The sequence below is a fragment of the Protobothrops mucrosquamatus genome, unplaced genomic scaffold (assembly GCF_001527695.2).
Source record: "Protobothrops mucrosquamatus isolate PMUCROS unplaced genomic scaffold, P.Mucros_1.0 scaffold399, whole genome shotgun sequence".
In the NCBI taxonomy this organism is placed as follows: Eukaryota; Metazoa; Chordata; class Lepidosauria; order Squamata; family Viperidae; genus Protobothrops; species Protobothrops mucrosquamatus.
The window spans coordinates 79,742-94,732 of record NW_015386730.1 but is presented as its reverse complement, the minus strand read 5'-3'; the positions used below and the strand labels follow the sequence as shown (position 1 = coordinate 94,732).

The 14,991-nt window shown below is 45.2% G+C and overlaps 1 protein-coding gene across 1 annotated transcript in view; it reads left to right on the top strand.

Moving 5' to 3' along the window:
• The window catches only part of GRAMD1A (GRAM domain containing 1A), a 30,002-nt gene extending 21,969 nt beyond the window's left edge, over positions 1 to 8,033 (top strand). Inside the window, exons 13-18 of the mRNA XM_029284163.1 lie at positions 340 to 443; positions 1,321 to 1,506; positions 1,862 to 1,949; positions 4,463 to 4,570; positions 7,038 to 7,158; positions 7,965 to 8,033. Of these exons, the coding sequence (XP_029139996.1) occupies positions 340 to 443; positions 1,321 to 1,506; positions 1,862 to 1,949; positions 4,463 to 4,570; positions 7,038 to 7,158; positions 7,965 to 8,033 (676 nt within the window). The remainder of the gene's footprint in view (positions 1 to 339; positions 444 to 1,320; positions 1,507 to 1,861; positions 1,950 to 4,462; positions 4,571 to 7,037; positions 7,159 to 7,964) is intronic.
• Positions 8,034 to 14,991: the final 6,958 nt, after the last annotated feature.

The window sequence follows — 14,991 nt, the reverse complement described above, 5'->3', positions numbered from 1 at the left end:
AATCTAAATGCATGACTGTGGGCATCGTCGGGTCATTTTACATGCAGCATTCAGCCACAAAGCGTGACTGATATCCCCGCCTTCCCGGTTCTGAAAACAAAAAGGTTACTGAGCCTCTGATCTCCTTGGGGAACACCTGATCTTGTAACTGCAGATGAAATGGAAAAAAGGTGAGATAGATATAAGAAAGATTAGATGACACCAGAGTTCCTTTTCGTTGCAAGCCAAGCGAAGTATTCCATTCTTTGCCAAAGGGGTTCCTCGTCAGGTTTCCCAGCATTCCACGAGGGAAACAGAAAGGTTCTTTGGCTCATCTGTAACAGTTGTTCTCCATTACAGAGTCTCCTCTGAAATCCGGTATCGGAAGCAGCCGTGGACCCTTGTGAAGACTTTCATTGAAAAAAATGCATGGAGCGGTGTTGAAGAATACTTCCAGCACTTGGGTAAGTGAATCGGGGAGACAAGCTACAGTGCAGAACCTGTGCTTTGGAACAAGTACGACACTTGGGTTGGGTTCCCTCTTGTCTTCCCATTTGTGAATAGAATAGAATAGAATGGGATGGGATGGGATGGGATGGGATGGGAATAGAATAGGAATAGAGCTGGAAGGGATCTTGGAGGTCTTCTAGTCCAGCCCCCTGCTCAAGCAGGAGGACCTATACCATCTCAGACAGGTGATTGTCCAGTCTCTTTTTAAAAACTTCCAGTGATGGAGCGCCCACGATTTCTGGGGGCAAGCTGTTCCACTGGTTGATTGTCCTCACTGTCAGGAAGTTTCTCCTTAATTCTAGGTTGCTTCTCTCCTTGATCAGTTTCCAACCATTGCTTCTCGTCCTTCCCTCTGGTGCTTTGGTGAACAACTTCGCCCCCTCTGCCTTGTGGCAGCCCCTCAGATACTGGAACACTGCTATCATGTCACCCCTATTTCTTCTTTTCTTTAGACTGGCCAAACCCAAGTCCCGCAGCCGTTCTTCATATGTTTTAGTCTCCAGGCCTATGATCATCTTAGTTGCTCTTCTCTGAATTTTTTTCCAGACTCTCAACGTCTTTTTTGTGATATGGTGACCAAAATTGGTTGCGGTATTCGAGGTGTGGTCTTACTAGGGCTTTATAAAGTGTTCATCAACTTCTCCCAGTAGAGATTTTTAGAGAATAGGTAGTTCTGAAGTTATCTGAGATATTCACCTGTAGTCATGTGCAGAATGAGACAAAAGTGTAGATGTTTTGGAAAAGGAGAGAGGCCCCTCTATCAGGATCGTGATTTTAGGCATGAACTCAGCCCTCCAACCTCTACACCTCTGTGGTCAAACGCTGTTTCAGAACTGGCACTGGTGCAAGCAGAAAAGGCTCTGCTAGAGGACAGCTGCCATGGCAAAGAACCTCGGGGTCTCTTGTCTGGATTGCGTCGCAGGAAACGGACCCTGAGCTGGAGAGCTCCCCATGTTGAAGCCCCAATGCCCACGCTACCCGATAGTGAAGGTGCATCGCGAACTGTTCGCCCTTCAGGTATGCCCCCTTGTTAAGAATGGTCTAATTCCTTTCCCTTCCATGATATACAGGGAATCTGTGATCCTTTGGACCAGAGGTCCCCAACTTTTTGGGCACCAAGGACCGGTTCCGTGGAAAGAGGTTTTTCCGTGGACCAGAGGGGGCGTGGTTATGGCTGGCATGCTGCAGCCCGGTACTGGTCCATGGATCGGGGATTGGGGACCCCTGCTTTAGATATTACTGAACTACCAAAATCCTTCAGCATTAGGAATGAGACTAAATGAGGTTGCATGAAGTTGCAGTTCAATAATGCCTGGAGCACCTCAAGTTCCTTTCATTTAAATCCTTGACCTGTTGGTCTTCTGTTTTGTAGGCAGCCTGACCTCACGTCTTTCAGAACAACTCCTGGAGCCAGGACAGGGACAGACCGTCTCCACCGTGATCCTTGTCATCAGTCTGGTGTAAGGAAGCTGCTTTGGGGGGAGGTGGGGCTGTGTTTGGAGAGCATCTAGAGAACTTCCCCCATTCTGATTTCCTGCAAGTGCATTCACTTCAATTCCCAAAGTTCTCCATAATGGTTGAACTGGTTGGGGAATTGAACTCCACATATCTGGGAGGCTGATCTAGACCAGCCTTTTCAAACCAGATGTTCTGTAGAGGCAGACTGCAACTTTCAACTTGTCCAGCCAGCCCATAGCAGAGCTGGCTCTGGATAACAGTCCAACACATCTGGAGGCCCTTTCTCAGGGAAGGCTTTTCTAGAGTTCTGTATATGAGTTTTCCATTTGCAAACTTAGAAGTATACACACCAGAATCTACACAAAGTCACAACTTACATAGGGTTACAGCTTACTGTGCTTAGGAAGCCAAGAAAGAGTCCAGCCCACTGAAGCCAGGAACAGGGCTGGCTTTATCCTGGAACACCCATGATGCCATCAGAATGGGGTTTTAGTGGAGCCTGGAATTCTGCTTAATGGATAGGGTGGCCTCAAAGACAGCAAGGCTGGCTGAAAGTAAATAAAGTAATAAAGTAACTTGCATGACCGTCAAAACAAGGCTCCCCTCTCTGCTCCCCAAACTGAAATGACCTTGTTGCCCCATTGCTAGGTGGGTTGTAGCAAAAGGGGGGGAAAAGTCAAGCCCCAATGCTGTCAAGGCTGGTTGGAAAGCCACTAGTCACTAATACATAACAATATTACGCTGGCTTGTGCTTAAAGTGTACCACTATCTTCCTAAGATCCCTCACCCTGCTTCTTTTTTCAAGGTGGCTTGGTTTATTGATTATTTCAATTTATCTGCCTCCCCCCCCTCAAAAAAATTCAAATTCATGACTCTGGGCAGCTCCCAACAGTTAACATGCCATAAAACATAATTGAATAAAAAGGTTTCTAGTTTAACTAACTTAATTTCCGGCTAAATTAGCAACCTTATTTGCAGAGTTTGGGAAGGTCTGGTGTGGCAGCATCTATGCTGGATATTTTTTTCCTTTTCTTTTTTTTATTGATGAGAGAACGCAGGAACAAAGCTTCATCTCTTTTTCCTTCTTTCTTTCTTTCTTTTTCTTTTTCTTTCTCTTGTTTCTTTCCTTCCTTCCTCTTTCTCTTCTCTTCTCTTCTCTTCCCTTCCCTTCTCTTCTCTTCTCTTCTCTTCTTTCTCGCCTCCGCACAGGATCTGTGTGAGGTATTGTATACCAACAGCCCTCCAGCTCTGGCAATGTTGCTACTGCCTTGAACATCCCTGTGCCCCTCACCTGACCCCATCCTGCCATGCCTTCCTGCTTTGAAAACCTGCAGCTTCCACCCTGCCTTCCTTCCTTCTTTCTTTCGTTCCCAGTCCCAAGTGGCTTCTTCATCCTGGCTTGGTTCTGGTTTCTTGATTGGCCTTCATGATTCCTGCCATTTCAATCCTCTGCCTAAGCGCCCTGGCAGTCACTTCCATGATGTCTTCCACTGTTAGCCCACACCCACCCACCCACCCCCCGACTGCACTCTGCTTACCATGTCTCTTATCCCTCGCCCCAATCCTAAACTGTGATCCCCACCAGATTAAACAGGAAACGGGGGGGAAACAGTGGCCCGAACCCTTAGCCAGAATCTGTCTTACATGATTCTTGTTCACCTCATTAAACTTATCAGTTGCTCTTACATCCCTGTTCTGTCCTGCAAATGGTGGGAGTGGGGGGGGGGCTAACTTTCTCCCTATCTATCTTCATTCCTAGGGCTTCTTATATTTCAGCCTATACATTTTTAAAGCTTACAGGGCCAGCCACTGAAAGGAAGATGGATTTTGTCTCCAAGGTTAATGTGATTGCCTATGCAAAAATAGTAAGACTATCTCTGGGAGTTAGTCTGCCTGCCACAGACCCCTGAGATCATCTTTTCCACCGGCAGCACTATCAATGCATGAATGCCTGATATGAGCCCCAATGATGTTGTGCAAATTATGAAATTCATATCTACTGCACAACGACAGCATGGCGTGCATGATGTTGCTTCTCTCCCTCCTCTGTTGATCCAGATGCATTGATGTGTTTCCTCTACGACCATTGCGGTCACTATCTTGGTGATTTAAAGACCCAGTTCACACCCTGCATTAAGCCGGGGGTTTATTTCAGTTATAAAGGCTGGTTTAACCCCATTCGAAGCCAAACCAAATAGATCACTGCGGGGTTAAGGCAAACTTTGAAGGCCGTCTTTAGGGATGCTATTTGACTATATTGTTACTCTTGGGAAATTATAAAAAAAAGATTATCAGAACATTTAAATCCCATTTTAATGATTATCAGGCATCATTTTAATCATGATCTTGAAGGGGTTGTCCCCACTGAGTATCCATTCTGATTCTGACTCTTTACAGAATCCCCCAAAGTTCTTGTGAATTATGGAGGAATTTTTGGTCATTTAAATCCTACCACATTCTAGCTAGAATTGAGTGCCTCCTTTTATGTTACCAACGTGTTTGTGTTTCTCTGTAGTCTCTTAGTTCTGGTCATCCTCAACATGATGCTGTTCTACCGGCTGTGGTCTCTGGAGCACACAGCCCGAACTGTGGAGTCATGGCAGACGTATGCACTCTCCAATGGGTGAGAAAGACTCTCTGGGAAAGAGAAAATGGGAGACTTCTTTTACTCTTAAGAGATTTTGAGAATTTAATGCCCAGCTAATATAGCAATAGCACTTAGACTTATATGCCACTTCATAGTGCTTTACAGCACTCTCTAAGTGATTTACAGAGTCAGCATGTTGTCCCCAACAATCTGAGTCCTCATTTTATTGACTTCAGGAGGACAGAAGGCTGAGTCAACCTTGAGCCCGTCAGGATCGAACTCCTGATGGTGGAATGCAGAGTCAGCCTGCAATACTTGCATTCTAACCACTGCACCACCACAGTTCATAGATATGGGGTCCTGAATTCTCTCAGAAATCTTGGCAAAATGCAGTTTGAATTGAAGGAAAGGGAGAACGATCTTCTCACGGTAGCTTACTGCTGGTTTAATATAATTTAGTATTTAGGTCAAGAAATATGCTGCAAATTAGCAGCTGGAATGGTAGCAATGGAGACCTTGAAAAAAATGCTCTGATGTCTTAATGAGCCAATATTTACAAACATCAGACTATGCAAGCAATGGGCTTCCTTGTGACACCTTATAGAAGTGAAATTTGGACTTTGAAGAAGCAGCTTTGGATCTTTGACGTTGGATAACACTCCTTGAGAATATAATGCAGAGCCAAGAAAATAAGCAATAGATAGATCATAGAACAAATCTGTTCAAGACTTCTCACTCACAATACAAATAACCAGATTCAAATGTTCATATTTTGGACACATTATGTAAAGCTCTAACTCCCTTAAGAAGTTTATAATGCTGGGAAAGGTAGAAGGAGAGAGAAGAGGATGTTCATCAGTAAGGTAGATGGACTCAATTACAGTGGCAATGGCTACACTTCTGGACGAACTGAAGGACCAGATTGGGACAGACCATCTGAAAGAACATCTACCTATGTGATTGCTCAGAGTAGATGCTGACCAACCAGTCCATCAGTAGATGCTGATCAACCAGTCCATCAGTAGCATTTATGGCTGGGGATTTCCATGAGTTGGAGTCTTCTCTGATATGAAAATATTTTTAAATTAGCCAGAATTAAATTATGTATGTTTATACATGTGATGCTTTTGAACCATTTTGACCATTTTGCTTTGCAAAACCTTGATGCTTAAAATGTAAAAAATGTAGTCATAACAATATTGCATCTTATTGTTGAAAGGCTGGGTATAAATCAATAAAGAGACAGCAGAAACCCAAATAGATACAAGTGGACTAATAAACATATTTATTAACAAAATATTTTAAAGCATATCATGACCCCTCAAAAGGAAGCCAAAATTATTTACATTCCTTGCTGAGTTAGATCTTTAGTGGTAAACCAAGATTTGACTCTATGTGAAACAAAGATGATGAATTATCCAGCGTACTTTAAAGGAATTATCTTTATTGTATCTGTAAAGTTTTTCAAGTGCTTTTAAACAGTGATGAACCTAAGACTTACAATTTGTTTTGAGCACAACTTTGGAAAACATACTGTCTAACATTGAAATGTTCTGGGTTATTGCCTGGAAAAGCATATCGTAATTCAAATAAACATGTCAGGCTTTTAGTCTATCCCTAAGGAGGACAGAGAATCAATTCTTTTAAGCGAATTTATCTTATAGAGAAGTTAGGATAAAACAAAGAAAGAGTACCACTTTTTGGTGGAAAAGTGAGATATAAATGTATATTAAACAGGTGGATGAAAACAGAGGATCAGTAAATTATTTGAAATATTGCTTGACAGGATTTAGGAAGCTGATGCCCTTTGCCTTTGTATAGCCAATGGAATTAATTAATTGCTCTGTAATAAATGCAGTCCACTGAGTGGAATAAACAATAAAACAATATAAAACCCAATTTAAAAAATCCCACCATACAGTAACCGAGAGAAAATCATTGGCAATAAAATGCTGTGAACTTCTAACAGTTTTTAAAATGCTTGAGCAAATGAAATGTTTTTTGTTTGACATAGTGAAGCTGTAAGATAGGTACCAGAGTCTTTTGATGAAGGATTCCTAAAACTTGGGTTGTGCCTTTTTTAGAAGGACGCTTGGAAAGTTTTCAGATGAAGACCATCCATCAAGGTTGACCAACCAAGAGTTGGATGTGTCTTGCAAATTCCAGAAACCCCAGGTAGATGCAACCTGATTTTCTGATAGGCCTAACTTGCTTCTAAAATAGAATTATAACCCTCCTTCCATACCTCTAAAGCCCAAATGGCCATAACATCTCACCCCTTCCAATATGTTTTAGGATATTGCCCTAAATTGCTATAAAAAGTTTATAGAGAATATAGCTTCTCCCCCAGCCTTAGAATCAGGGCAGTTAGGTTCTTGAAGGCCAAATGACTTCTGCATTAAACACTAGTGAGGGGTGTGATAATTCACAGAAAGTGAACTCAAGAAGCAGACACACTGCTGATCCATCATAGTTAAGAAAATTTTGTCTCCTTGCCTGGCAGGAAACTTCCACAGACAGCCTCGGAATGGGCAGAGATTCTGGAGTTGCAAAAACAGTTCCATAGTGTGGAGGTGCAAAAGTGGAAACAGATCCTGAAGGCATCAGTGGAACTTCTGGATGAGGTGAGCTCTCCAGTTTGAATGTTCTCCCAGTCCTGCTAGATCATTAAAAATGTGAGAAACCATGCCCCAACTCTTGGTTTCCAGAAGCCCTTTTTAGTGTCAAGAGATTTCCATCAGATGTTGACCATACAGTGGAGATTAAGAGATATCGGACTTCATTCCTACCGTCCCTTATCATTGTCAGGCAGGTTGGTCCTGATGGAAGTTGAAGTTCAAATGGGCAGGAAGGCACCAGATTGTCTACCTCTATACCAAAGGTTTTGAAACCAGCTTTTGTAACTTCAAAGCAAGGATGGGGAATCGGTGGCTCTCCATATCTTTTTGAAGGATCTTTGGGGTTGCCAGATCCAGTGATGGGAGAAGCACAGATTCTCCATCCTTATTTCTTTAACAAAAAGTGGAAAATCCAAAATCTTAGGATATCGAATTGGGTACCCAACACTCATATTTGACTATGAATGGCGACAGTTTAAGCAAGCCTTTAGTATCCCAATTCCTTCAAGATGTGTTGAAACAATTGTATGGAAGTCACAAGGTTACAGAAGGCTGGCTTAAGGCTCGTCTACAAGTGGAGCACAAATGTGCGGTGAAATACTGGTGGGATCTTTGCCTATAGGTTGGGTTCAACCAGTATCTTGATATCTCTGGTTGATGGTTTGTGGTGTTTTGTGAAAGCAACCAGTTCTGCCTTGTCCAGCAAAACGCAGAGCTTAATATGTTATGTGAACTCAAGCAGAGCTTCCTTCTTCTTGGTTGGGGCAATGCTTTCCTCTTTGGGGAATAACTTATTCTTCATTTTCCACCAGATGAAACTCTCCCTGGAGAAGTTGCAGCAAGGCATCATGGTGGCAGAGCCGCCATTGGAACCGGAGTGAAGCCACAGCATCTCCCTCTCTCTCTTTTGAGGAGGTTGCTGAGTTACCAGAAAGAAGACTGCTGAGATCCATCTCAGAAACTGTTGAATCAGTGGTGTGGGCATCCTGTGGGAGGAGACAGCACTGTGCTTCTCACCGGATCCATCACCTGGACATTATCCTCAAGAGTGCCACTGGTAGCAATGGATCTCTTGGTGGAACCCGTTTTGCCGGGAACATCTCTCTTGGATCACTCTTCCTGAGATTGTTCCTGTAGGGACTTCTCTTCATCCCTTTCCCACATCAGTGGTATTTATATTGCATCCAGGACCCCCAAGAATCCTTGATTTCCCTGTATCCTGGCACCGGTTCTTTTTTCCAGCTATTGTTTGGGGAGGAAGGAGGGTGGGATCAGTTTTGGGCGGGGGATGGCCTCTGGAGCGGGGATCTACCTTTTGCACTGAAACTTCACTCAATAGCTAAGATAGCCTAATGGAGAACAGCAAAGAACCAAGTTCTGCCATTCCCTTCCTTCCCTCCCTCCCTCTCTCTCATACACACACACACACACACACGCACAAGCGATCATGAACAGAGCTGTGGTGGCGCAGTGGTTAGAATGCAGTATTGCAGCTAATTCTCCCGACTGCCTACTGCCAGCAGTTCGGCAGTTTGATCCTGACCAGCTCAAGGTTGACTCAGCCTTCCATCCTTCCGAGGTCGGTAAAATGAGGACCCAGATTGTTGGGGGCAATAGTCTGACTCTGTAAACCGCTTAGAGGGGGCCATAAAGCACTGTGAAGTGGTATATAAGTCTAAGTGCTATTGCTGTTGCTCTTGATGGTGGGGTGAAAGCAATTCAGAGGCTCCAAGGGGGTTCATTCCTCCATCAGCTCTCTTCCCTGCTGCTCCCCTGCCCTGTCTTTTCTGCCATTGGTGGGCAGATTGTCAACGTTCTTCAAAGGGATCTTCCCAACCAATTACCTCCGATAGGGTAAAGCATCTTCAGCCCCGCATTTTCACACACAGAAAAGTAGGGGGGCTGGACTACAGCATCTTCTTGTTGATGGCATCTGTTATCACAGAAAACTTTCTGAACAAGGGGTCACCCTTGAAGTGTCCCTGGAACTTTGAAAGATACATACACCAGCACTTCTGTATACACACATATAGATGCTGGAGTCCGTCCAGTCCTTTTCTGAGTAGTATCTGAATTCTGAAAGTATCATCTGAGCCCTGCTCACCTCGACTGTGTTTACGCAACACCAAATCCAAATGTCTGATGAAAAAGCACACTTGTCTTCCCACTGTGCATGGTCAGTCATCAATTTAATGCAGGGTTTCTAACCTTCACCATTTTTAGATGTCTGGACTTCAACTCCCACAATTCCCCAACCAGCATGGGGAATTCTGGGAGTTGAAGTCCAGACATCTTAACATTGCTAAGACTGAAAAACGACAACTTACTGTGTGTAATCTGGACCAGAAATAGTCACCATTTGAGGTTTATTGAAAATGGGACTTTGTAGCCAAGGCAGGTTACAGGTTTATGTATTCCGTAACCTCCAATGGCGCGGCTTTTTTTTTTTTTGAATTTGGAAAACACTTTAAAACTCTGTTAACAAATGGTATATAGCTATTGAGAGGATGGGTAAAGTGCTAACGTTTGTTCTCGTTCACCAGGCATTTGGTTTGGTGCGCCAGGCAAACCGAGATAATTTAGTACATAGTGCTCCAAATGGTGCTTTTTAGGAAATGTTGTATCTGGGTGCAGCCAAGAAGGGTGGTTCCATTTGGGTTTTATTTTTTTAAACCCTGTGCAGCATGCCATGTGTGCCACATGGGAGACTCTCACATCAGCCTCGTGGATAACAGCAGCTGGGCCTTGCCTTCCCACAAAGAAGCTGTACTGTCCACTATAAAGTGAAGTTTCACTGCCAATCTTGGCCTCTAAGCCCTTCAAATATACTGCCAGGGGCAGGGAGGGGGCATTAAATCTGCCCCCTCCTGGAGAGGGGGTTATGTGTCTGTCAACTCTGTGTTCCCTTTCCCCCAAAACCTGGGAGACCCAGGTTTCAGACCCTCTCCCTTTTTTACCCTTCTCCCATTAAAATTGGGGTTGGGAGAGGGAGGGAGGGAGGGGCGGTCTCTTTCCTTCATTTTTTGTAGATCTGTTCAGTATTAATAATCCAGTGTGTTTGCAGTTCCAGAAAAGAAAAAGAAAAAACGCCAGGGCTTATTTATTAGGAGTGAAATAAAGACCGTGGATCGGAGTTTGCAGTGCCTTCGTGAGTGTCTTTTTGGGGGAGGGATGCATTTTTAAAAATGTTTTGTCTAAAATATGTTTGCCTTGCTTTTTTTCCGTTGTGCCTACATTTTGCTCTTGTCTGGCTTGCAAGATGGATGTCAGCCTTTTGAAGTAGGCCAGTTTGGGGACCAGACACCACAAGAATTACTGGAATTTCACTTTATTGTTGCGGTGGGTAATAACAGAATCTTGAGAAGCCCTCTACCTTCTTACACCAAAGAAAGTCAAACTGGGCTTATCTTGAGTTTCTTTCTCATCCCTTCTTCTTTTCCAAAACTTAGCAGACTTTTGTTTAACTGTTTTTTTGCATTCCGTGTCCCTGAGATGGACAAAAGCATGATTGAAATGCATGCCCCACCCCTTTTGCACATGTGCCCATGATGTCACAAGGATATACAAAAGGGGTACAGCTCACAAGGGGGTGTAAGAATGATCTTGGAAGGCAGGAGGAAGACAGGCAAGACACTAATTAGACAAGGGATGTCTCAGCTCACAGAAGGAATGGGAGTGTAGAAACCATCTCAAAAGGGACTGTCCCTCATTCTCTGGAAAGTAAAAATAAGAGAGGGGAGAGGTGCTTTCAGACTTGCAAGATTTTGTTATTATAAGCTTACAATAAAGGTAGTGTTAGTTGCAGGATCCAATTAGATCAAGGATCTATTGGAGAGAGGTTCCCCGAGGATGGACTCCAGCACAAGTCTGAAAGCTTGGAAGATTAAACCTCTGGTCCTGGTGACCAACCCAGATTGGAAAACATTATCCTGGGACACGTAAATTAGCCTTCATTCATAGTGTTAGTACTCATAGTTTTGGTTCCCTGTCTGGACTTGCTTGAAAGGCTGGTTACTTGATGATATCTTGCTTTTATCTTGACGAAGGCAGCAAGAAAATCAAATGCATTTATTTATATCTATACTACTGGTCCTATAGGGGAGCTGATGGGAGCATGCAGTACTTCTGCCCATCTCCAGTTTTCCTACTTAAAACAATCCTACAATTAGATCAAGGTGAAAGACAACTGCCCACAACTGCCTTCCTTTTTTTTTGTTTTGTTTGAGCTCTGCCCTTGTGCTTTAGTGAAAGAAATGTATTTATTTTTCAGTGTATCCCGTGCAAGGCCAAAATAGCTCCTTTGGTTTATTGTCAAACTACAATATTGAATTATTTCTCTAAAGCCAGAACTGCATAAAAAGTCAACATTGACTCATTACATTCTAAGTTAATATCAAAAGGTTTCTCAAGAGAGCAGTTTGATGAATTATAACAGTTAAGGCAGTAATGGCGAACCTTTTAGAGACCGAGTGCCCAAACTGCAACCCAAAACCCACTTATGCATCATCGAGTGCTAGGTGGGTGTGGCCCATTGGCTGGGTGTTGCCAATTAGGTGGGCATGGCTGCGGTGGTAATGGCAGACTAGGTGGGACTAAAAAGTTAAATCAATCAGTTCCAACTTTGCAAGATCTTTTTGAGAAGTTGAAATTGACTGAACCTTTTTTTTTTTTTTTTGCACATGGTGGTGGAGGCCTAAAGCAAAAAGGGTTTATAAAACCCAGCTGAAGGCTTAGGACTGGGGCGACGGCACATGTGCCCACAGAGAAGGCTCTGAGTGCCGCCTCTGGCACCTGTGCCATAGGTTCGCCACCACTGGGTTAAGGGATTAGGCTAGAAACCAGGAGACGGTGAGTTCTAGTCCTGCCATAGGCATGAAATCTGGCTGGGTGACCTTGGATGGGGCACTCTCTCCCAGCCCTAGGAAGAAGGCAAAGGCACTTTTGAAAGATATTGCTAAGGAAACTGCAAGAATTAGTCTAGGGCTAGGCAATTACTAGGAGTCAACAATACCACTTGGACACACACACAAACATACATCCAAACTTCTCTAGGTTTTCAGGATTGCCATCACTCATGGGACTTGTGCAGGCAAAGACAGACACAAAGCCTTTTAGACTGACCCCCCTCTCTGCCTGGAGCTAATTCTAAACATGCTGCAATCCCCTTCTAAGTTACCGTGACTCTCCAGGGGTTCCTAACCAGCAGGCTGAAAAGCTCTTTTGACATTTAGGATTTATTTTTTTTTAAAGCATGGTTGGTAGAATTTGTGCCATCTACACACATAATCCCCATGATGGTACTTGATGCTACTTGCATATTTTTGTCCAGCAGATGTGATCAAGTCAAGCCTTTATGGTCAAAGCCCAAGACCAGCATTCATGCAAAACTAAGACTAAACTAAAACTGCAATGGGGTAAAGAGCAATAGCAGCTTTGTTACTACTGAATGCCATTGCAACAGATAGCTGACCTTGGTTGATGGTGACAAAAACCTGCTCCTGCTTTATGGCCCATTACAAGGGTTCCTTGATAGGTAAAAGATGCAGAAAACATTTGCCAATGCTAATCTAGATTCTTGTCTTCGTCCCGCTATAGGTAGTCCTTGATTTACTATCATTCATTTACTGACCATTCAAAGTTCCAAGCTTACTTACTCCAGAAGCTTTGAGCTGGCCATTCAAAGTATTTCCCCTAATAATTTGGAAAGTAGAATTTCATCCAGAGTTGGTCACATTACAGAAAAGATGTTGAGACTTTGGAAGAAGTGCAGAGAAGAGCAACTAGGACAGTGATGGCGAACCTTTTAGAGACTGAGTGCCCAAACTGCAACCCAAAACCCACTTATGCATCGTCGGGTGCCGGGTGGGTGTGGCCCATTGGGTGGGCATGGCCCATTGGGTGGGCGTGGCTGCGGTGGTAATGGCAGACTGGGACTAAAAAATTCAATCAATCAATTCCAACTTTGCAAGATCTTTTTTTTTCCCGCGAGAAGTTGAAATTGACTGATTCATTGAACCTTTTTTTTTTTTGCACACGGCGGCGGAGGCCTAAAGCAAAAAGGTTTTATAAAACCCAGCTGAAGGCCTAGGACTTGGGGCAATGGCGCACGTGCCCACAGAGAAGGCTCTGAGTGCCGCCTCTGGCACCCGTGCCACCACTGAACTAGGTTTGCCACCACTGAACTAGGATGATTAAAGGCCTGGAAATGAAAACATATGAAGAATTATTGTAGGGTTTGGGTTTGGCTAGTCTAGAAAAAAGAAGGACTAGGGGTGACATGATAGCAGTATTCCAGTATTTGAGAGGCTGCCACAAAGAAGAAGGGGTCAAATTATTCTCCAAACCATCAGAAGTCAAGATAAGAAACAATGGATGTAAACTAATCAAGGATAGAAGTAACCTGGAATTAAGGAGAAACTTCCTAACTGTGAGAACAATTAACCAGTGGAACAGCTTGCCTTCAGAAGTTGTGGGTGCTCCATCACTGGAGGTTTTTAAGAAGAGACTGGACAGCCATTTGTCTGAAATGGCATAGGGTCTCCTGCTTGAGCAGGGGGTTGGACTAGAAGACCCTCAAGGTCCTTTCCAGCTCTATTCTGATTGATTGATTGATTGATTGATTGAATTAATTAATTAATCTACAGTCAGGAGCTTCACTTTGCCCATGTGCAGTCAGTCTCTCCAACTAGGCTAGGACTAAGACTTTGTCAACTTTGCAATTCAACCAAGAAAAAGTAGCAAAACAAAAAGGACAATATTGGGCTGGAGTGAGCATAAAAGGAAGAGATCGGGAATTTAATCTCCCCTGCAAGTTAAGCTACCGGAATTCCCTCCAGCCTTCTGGACCACCGCAATAACCAGGAGGCTCTCTGGGGGTGTGCAAAGTGTTTTTCATACTCCTCACCCAGTCCTCAACAACTAGCAGTTTGGAAAACTTTCCTTCCGGTCCACTGGACCTCCCACCCTCGTATTTTCCCAGAAAAAACTTCTCTAGGCCGAACCGAGGATTAGAGCAGGGACTCAACGCTGGGAGGTGGGGGAGGTGGGGGTGCCTCGGGACGGGCTCCGCAGCCACTGCGGAGAGTGACGCATCCCTCCTCCGCCTATGGTCGTGTTTCCATTCCCCCCCCCGCCTCCCCCCCGCGGCCCACGCTGCCTCTTCCTCGCTCACGTTCCGACGATCGCCAGATTTCGGAGGCGGGCGGGGGAAGCCACTGCGGGCCCAGCCCGGCTCGCCCGGCTTCCTACCTTTATTCCCCCTTCCACCCCTGGAGCTTTAGGCCCGCGTGGCTTCCCCCCGGTTACGCCGCCGCCTGCCGCCGCCGCCGCCGCTGCTGCAATGCATCAAGTTTGGCGGCGCCCGCCTCCTCCTCCTCCGCCTGGCGCACGCTTTGATTCATCCCTCCTCGCCCTGTCCAGCAGCGAGCCAGAGCAGTTCCCGGGCGGCTCAGCCTCTGCCGCAGCGGTGCGCGCCGCCGGAGAAGGCTAAGGAAAGGGGGAGCGGGGTAGGTCGCCGCGGGGGCGAAGGAAAGAGGCGAAGCGGGGTGTGTGGGGGGGGGAGAGGAAGCGAGGAGTCGTCCAGCGAGCCAGCCGCTCGCTCCCGGGCGGGCCCGATCCCTCCCTTCCCTTCCCTTCCGCATCAAGCGCAGGAGCTCCAATCGATCCTTCTTCCTTTAGCGGAGCCAGGCTCCGCGAGATCGGAAGGCGGGGACCGCAGCGGCTCCGACCCCCGTTGCAGCGCGCCAAGGTTTCAGCCAGCCGGCCGGCCGGCGAAGAAGCTATGGATCCGGCCCTCTCGAGTCCCGCGGAGGCACCTGTCCGAGGAGGCGGCTGATCTCG